Source organism: Triticum aestivum, chromosome 5B (assembly GCF_018294505.1).
Source record: "Triticum aestivum cultivar Chinese Spring chromosome 5B, IWGSC CS RefSeq v2.1, whole genome shotgun sequence".
NCBI lineage: Eukaryota > Viridiplantae > Streptophyta > Magnoliopsida > Poales > Poaceae > Triticum > Triticum aestivum.
The window spans coordinates 96,367,104-96,374,523 of NC_057807.1; the positions used below are offsets into that span (position 1 = coordinate 96,367,104).

General features: G+C 41.3%; 1 protein-coding gene across 1 annotated transcript; it reads right to left on the minus strand.

Moving 5' to 3' along the window:
• Window positions 1–2,895: 2,895 nt before the first annotated feature.
• Window positions 2,896–7,030, minus strand: LOC123110597 (metal transporter Nramp6). The gene is made up of 4 exons (XM_044531154.1): window positions 6,278–7,030; window positions 4,773–4,909; window positions 4,040–4,689; window positions 2,896–3,486 (listed from the first exon to the last, which is right to left on the minus strand). Exons 1-4 carry the CDS (start codon window positions 6,922–6,924, stop codon window positions 3,277–3,279), a joined length of 1,644 nt encoding a protein of 547 aa, XP_044387089.1. The 5' UTR covers window positions 6,925–7,030; the 3' UTR covers window positions 2,896–3,276.
• Between the last annotated feature and the right edge of the window lie 390 nt (window positions 7,031–7,420).

Here is a 7,420-nt window from a genome sequence, read left to right on the forward strand (position 1 = left end):
AAAGAACAGGAAGATGAACAACATCTTTGGCGATGCACGATGCACTCTTCTTCGGCTCTTCCCATCAACATCTAGTCGTCAGCACTAAGCAGGGTTGAAATTCTGTCCATGTTTTCCTAGTATCTTATCCTGGATGAAGCAGTCCGCGGCAGTGGTGTCACAGCCGAAATCTCACAGTTTTCACTCTTGAGAGTCACACTATGAGTAAAGATTTGCCTCACTCCAGAAACGCCTGAGGCGCATTGCGATTAATGTGTTACATGTTGAGATATAAAAATGAAAAGAAAATAAGAAAGCCGGCAAAACCCATGCTTGGGAAAAGCCAACAGAAAACCAGCCCGAAAAAACATCAAAACAATAATGCAAAAGTTCCCAAAAGACCGGTGAAAAGAAAGACCTACATGGACCAACACAGACTTTGGGCCCAGCCCATTGCGGGCGCGGACGGCTCTTTTTTCATCATTTTTTTCTTTTTCTCGTTTTTATTTTCTTTTAAAAAAAGTTCAGAATTTTTGAAAATGTTCACGAATGAGAATGTTCACAAATTCGTGCTTCTTTTTATGCTTTTTTGAGAAACAAAATGTTCATAGATTCAAAACCACTCATGATTTTGAAACATGTTCGTGAATTTGAAACAAATGTTCATGAATTAAAAAGAGTTCATGAATTTCAAACAATATCATCAATTAAAAAAATGGTCACATATTGAAAAAATGTTTATGAATTTCAAAAAGGATTATACATTCAGAAACTGTTCAAAGATTTAAAAAAATATTCATCGATTTATTTTCAGCATGCTAATTTGTCGCGTTTGTTTGGTGTATCGTAGTCGTACCTGCGTGCATTTGACCAAAAAGATTCAATACGTGGGGCGATGGGGCTGAGGGCTAACCAAAACATAGTATCTTTCTGCTCCAGCCATTTCTTAAATGGCTATTCTATGGTCCGAATATTCATGGTGTCTTCTTTTTTTCTAGGTATTGTGTTCCCAAATAAAAGACATCGCGAATATTCGGTCCAGAGAATAGCCATTCTGAATCCGCCATATTGACGGGCCAAATGCAGGAGGTCCAATGTGGCCTAATACAAGTATTGCCACAGCCAGTGTCCTTCAACCATACCATCCTCGATATTTCTAAAAAAAACCTTCCCTAGATTCCGATTTCCCTGTTTGACGTTCATTATGTAAAACATAAAATTATGGGACGGCGCACCTGGCGTTGCTCCATTGGCTAGGATGGTGTCTATCGGCTCCAGCCCATTTTCTTTCACTCGCTTTTTCAGATGCTCCGTTTCTTTTGGTTTTGGACAATTTTCTTTGGGATTTTTAGTTTTATTCCAACTTTTTCCTTGCAGTTTTTAAATTTTCATCAGGTTTTCATTTCCCTTTTGGTATTTCTTTTATCTATTCCTTTTTCTTTTCTTTTGATTTTGTATCAGTTTTTTCTTTTTCTTTTTGCCTTAATAAAAATCATAAATATTTTCAAACTTGACAACATTTTTTATAACTCATGAACATTTTAAAATGCACAAAGTTCTTTAAACTTTTAGTATGTTTAAAAAATTATGAACTTTTTGAAAATAAAACAATATTTTTGAAATACAAGAATTCGTTTAAATGCATGACTATGTTTGAAAAATAACAAACATTTTGAAAAATATAGAACATTTTCTAAATTTTGTCAACCTTTTTAAAAAATTCTAGATGATTTATTTTACTTTAAACATTTTATAAAATTACTGGACATTTTAAATTTTTGTGAACATCTTTCAAAAAATAGATTTTTTTGTAAATTCCGAAAAAAGGTTACAATAATCTATTTTTAAAATCTATCAAAAATAAATGGAGCAGTCTTTTTTGGGAAACCGGCTGGAAAACTGAGTAATTTGATACATACCGAAGAAAACCAGTGAGATGGAGGGCCCAGGGAGTGAGGAGCAAACATAGTGTGTCAAATAGGAGGATCTCCTAGATTCTTAATTCTCAAAAAAAAAAAAGCGCCTAGATTCTTCGATCACCACTACTCTTACGCCCCAAAAAAGAAAAAGAAAAACACTACTCTTCAAAGCCAAACAACCAAAGAGAAAAGTTTATAGCATAAACACTATTTTTGTTGTTTTCCCTAAAAAAACACTCTATTAGGAGAGTACACGACGGACGCACATACCATATACGTGTGCACGTCTTCTGCTACAAGCTTACCTGTGACCAGAGTTAAGCTCAATCTAGGCAGCTAGAGAGATTTTTTTTTGTTGGGTTTTCTTTTATAGCTTACCACATATGCCAGCTGGTAGACAGCTAGAGAGATGAGATGTCGAAGGGTGAGGCAAAAGTTTGGAATCCTCTAGCTGGTGAGAATTTGTGCCTCTCACTTTGGTTGGTCGCAGAGAGCGCTATCACCACAGAGTTAGAGAGAACATGGTCCACTCTTCAGTTCTACACCCGTTTACTGATACAGACAACATCAGGTTCTCTCCTCTCTATAGCTGACAGGAGATGGCCCTGTTAGTCTTTCCTTTGGATGATGTTCATCATCAAGGAAGGCAACATCAGTGAAACGCAAGTTACAGAGACCGTCCTCGTAGGGCACTGATCCTGTCCACCTGACCGTGCTGTTCCATGATTCTTATAGGGGTAGACACAAAAGAGGCTGTGTACATGCCGATCTTTTCGTATTTATTTTGTTCATCATCATCCTCCACTATAGCAGTATGACAGTTTCAGGAATAGATTCCCGCCAGGCATCAAAGTATCTATTCTTATTTTCGCACAGCAAAAGCTTCCAATATCTTTATATTAACAACAAGAAAATTATATTGTAGTTTTAAGGACACTATAGTATATTCCCAGCACCGAAGTATCCGTACCAATAACATATCATCAGGACAATCGTACAAACAATAGTCAGAATTGGGTCATCACATTCGCTGTCCAGATAGAAATGTTTTCATGTACAGATGAAGGATAAGATTACACTGCTTTCTTCCGCTTCTACTCTTCTCTTTCTCTACGCCTTTAGTCCCAATAAAGAATTAGGCAAAAGGAATGAACGCGAGGCTGTTCAGCTGCATCACCAATTCACTGCCCTGTAAATTTTCCCCCTTCCGGACGAGTCAAAGAGCTACAACCAAATTCAACAGCGGTTCGGGTCTATTTCAACAACTCAAATGTCACTGTACACTGTGGATCCCCGGTCTCTGTTCTCGGAAGAGAAGCCTTCTATAGGTTCAGAGGTTACGGTTGTGTAATAAGAGAGCAAAATTTTGTTACAGCTGTCATGACAACCTCTTGCGTATCGCCACGATCATCTGGTTGGAGATTTCGGTGCCCCGCAGAATGAGGTACAATACGAATGAGGCGTAGGCAAGTACTGCCACGCAGAGAAGCGAGCCGTACAATGGACCTCGTATTTCAGACGAGAAGAAGTCCAACAAGAGATAGCCGTTGATTGTGATCAATAATGCAGCCACTGTCCAGGTTACAGCCTGCATGGAAATGCCCAAACATGGTGAGAACGTCGTCATCTTGAACAATGCAAAATTTAAACAAAGGGGCTAGACAAAATACTATCAGGGTGATCACATTATAAGCTTGTGCAAATGTTGATTTAGTATATATATTTGTCAAATACAAGTCCTAGAAAAACAGATAAACACTGGAGAAAAAATATTGCTCATTTAACTAAACATATGACTTGTGAATTTAGCGACAAAGCTTTTGTTGAAGAATGCACCTATAACTGAATTGTGCAGCAAAATCTAGAATCGTGAACCAAAAAATATCACAGCTAGCCTCTACAATTTCCATAAGGGAACACTGGTTACACTACTGCAATTATTTGCAAACTAATGTGCCAACATTTTTAACCTAGAAACAGACTTGCACATGAATAATATTAAACATAAATCCCTCCAGAGAATATGGTGTGGCTAGGTAAATGCTTTTCACACAGAACATCCGAGCATGCAAAAAAGTAAAGGGTGCACAATCATGAAGGAAAAAACAGGAGAAGGACAAGATCTGGGGTTAAGGACTTACTTGCATTTTACGACCTATTCTGAAAACTCCCATGACTTGCTCCTTGGATACCAAGGTTATCAGAGGAATCAGTGCAAAAGGAATCTGAATTGATTGAAGCACATTGAGCCACTCATTTAGAACATCAAGTGCGTCAGATGAATCGAAGAACAGAGCCACAATTATAGTCGGCACAATTGCGAAGCTTCGGGTGATCAGCGCCCTGAGCCATTTCTTTAACCTCAAATTTAGGAACCCACCCATTATAAACTGTCCAGCATACGTTCCTGTTATTGTGCTACTCTGACCGGCGGCTAATAGCCCAATCCCCCAAATGTAGAGGATAGGTAAAAAGCCGCCACCAAACTTCTCTTGTAGATATTGCCCAGCATTTTCGAGGCCGATACTGCCGGCTTCTTTACTACCATAGAATCCTTTAGCGAAAACAGTTGTGACAAAGAGATTTATCATGAATGATATAGCCAGTGCAACCGTTGACTCTATTGAGTAGTATCTCAATGCTTCACGGACTTGGTACTCCTTTTTTGGGTCTATTTTCCTCGATTGCACAAGCGCTGAATGGAGGAACACGTTGTGGGGCATAATAACACAGCCAACAACCCCAACTGCTTGTCTAATTGTCTTAGAGCTCAATTTTGGAACCAAAATACCTGTTGATAAATTAGGCGTGATCAATGGACAGGAGTGTAGGGGACAAGTTAAATCAACAAAGGCTAATCTATGAGATCCTTACCAATTAACAGGTCCTTCCCATTGGGCTTGGTATCAGTGAACATCCATGCAAAGGACACTGCCATTGTTGCAATCAAAACTGCAAATACAGCTTCCAGTTTCCTCACACCATAGTTCTCAAGAGAAAGGAAAATGAAACTGACAAAAGGTAATAACAAGGTAAGTTGATGATTCAAACAATATAGCTACATAGCTTTCTTGCCTTAGATTATATAAATAGACATATTAACGGCACATAACTAAACATGTAAAGTACAGTGATGTTAGCCTCATCCAGGCCCAAAGCGAAGGTATACATTCAGATAACAATATCAGTTCTACTATTTATAAACAAATGAATAGTTCTGAATTGTGAGTTTGTGACCATTTGGAAAAAAAGTGTATGTCAGTATCAATACGCAATTCAAGGACCATTCGTAGAATTCTGAATGAGATGCAAATAAGAAGTAATTTCACAGAATACAACTCCTGTCAAAAGCATTAAATTAACATAAAGAATCACAGGAATACTAAGAAGTGGCTAAGAAGCATACTTTTGGATACAAGGTTCCTAACATCTAACTCTTGTGAAATAAAATAATGTATGCATATGTCAGCAGCATTAATTCATCATGCAAAAGCCAGTATAGACCTTCGCTTTATAATCAGAGGTCAAGAAAATCATACGGTACACTCATGCCACAATATCTCGGGATGAGAAGAGCACAACACAACGTTTTAGGGAACAAAATCTAACAAGGAGATCACAAATAAAGTTGGCAGGAATCGTCCCCAGTAAGTTAGCCACTATTCAGGAAAACTGATTACTACTTGGTTCGGTGTTTACCCATGCAAGCCATCCCCAACCACCAATGTGATTCTAAGTTTTAAATAAAACCAAGTGCCAATCAATCGCATAACAAACTTCTCTGATCTTTTCACTGCAATGGTTAAGAAAATTACAGTTTCTATAGTTGCTACATAGAAAAAAAAACGATTTAGAATTCAAACTTGAAACTTCTAATTAAAATTTTGAGATTCTTGTCTAGGAAGGTAAATTAAATGTCAGCAACCCTCATCTCATAGGGCAGAATGAATTAAAAGTGGGCCAAATGTACATCATCACTTGTCACATCACTGGTAGTACAACCTCAACAAAAAAGATGAAGCATTCCTATAGCTGAGAATTAAAGCAAGCGTGCATAATGATTTACAATCAAATCTGCACCAAACCAACACCTAACCATGCTGGGTCCTCAAACTAATGTGACACTACCATCAGCAGTAACAGTAAGCAAATGACTAACTGAGATCTAACACTAAAACCTCACCCAAATGTCACTAGCAACGACTGGGACAAAAATCACTTTTCCGGTTTCTCATCTTTTGGAAAAATCCCTAATGCTGATTAGACAAAAAAGTAACTTATTTTGGAACTATTCTGTGATTTAGCACCTTGTATACAATCAAATTACTCCAATTGCAAATAAAAAATTCAACAGCCAATGAGAGAAAGTCCAAACTCACCAATCCAAGGCGGTGATGACAACGCCGGCCCAGAGCGGCAGATACCCATTGCTAAGGATCTTGATGGCGATCGCGCTGCCAATGACCTCCTGGATGTCAGCGCCGACCATGGCGACCTCGGCCATGAGCCAGAGCGCGCGGCGTGCCCAGTCAGGGTACTCGTCGCGGCATAGCTCGGCGAGGTGCCGGCCGGTGGCGACTCCGAGGCGCGCGGCGAGGAGCTGCACGAGGAGTCCCATGGCGGTGGCCCACATGAGCAGCCACAGCAGCGTGTCCCCAGCCGCGGCACCGGCCTGGAGGTCCCCCTCGAGGTTGCCCGGGTCCAAGAACGCGATGCTCATCAGGAAGCCGGGCCCCGTGAAGAGCCAGAGCTTCCGCCACGAGAAGGGCGGCGACCCCGAGGACGAGGCGAGCTGCGCCTCCAGGTCGGCGTCCGCGTCTGGGTCGTCCGAGATGGAGACGAGGACCTTCTCGGACGCCTCGAACGCGCGCTCCTCGAGGTCCTCCTCCTCTTCGCCGCCGCTGCTGCTGCCGGAGTCGCCGTGGTCGCCCCCGGGCACCGAGGCGGGGAGGAGGGCGCGCGCCTCATCGTCGGCTCGGGCCGCGCCGGCGTCTCCCGCGGCGCCGGGGACGGCGTGGGCGGACATCGAGATGCGTTTCTGTGCGAGTTTACGCCGCGACGGTGAGGTGCGTGCGGCGATTTCGCGGGGCACGTGGTCGGCACGTGCCAGGCTCCCCAACCGGATGCTTCGTGACTCCACTATCTCGTCCCTTTTTTGGACCCTTTTATAGTAGTACGCTTGTTAATCCTTCTCGGATCGATAGTGCAGCCTTCTGCTAGTCCTACTCTCCTATTGTGTCGATCAGGCGATGTCTATTGGTTGTCCATGAAATTTCTAACACGAGTATATAAAGATATCATAAATTATAGTCTTTTGCAATGCACTTTATTATGTCATCTTACTGTTTTTATGCTATTCACATGTCTGTAACATATTTTTGGAGCAAGATCCATGTGACTCTTGTATGACAATTCGGTGTAAAAATATATCTATGGGTTTTAGTAGATGGAACTGCTACGCGGCGGGCGACAGGCCAGGGTTTGGACCGGTGGCCTCACTTCATCGCATGATACAAAATCTT

What these genes read in the sequence shown, in the direction of transcription:
- LOC123110597 (XM_044531154.1), bottom strand. Translation starts at nt 6,924, where the DNA reads ATGTCCGCCCACGCCGTCCCCGGCGCCGCGGGAGACGCCGGCGCGGCC. An exon ending in GTCATCACCGCCTTGGATTG is followed by an intron (nt 4,910 to 6,277) that starts GTGAGTTTGGAC and finishes ACCTTTTGTCAG; the next exon opens with TTTCATTTTCCTTTCTCTTG. An exon ending in TGGGAAGGACCTGTTAATTG is followed by an intron (nt 4,690 to 4,772) that starts GTAAGGATCTCA and finishes ATTTATCAACAG; the next exon opens with GTATTTTGGTTCCAAAATTG.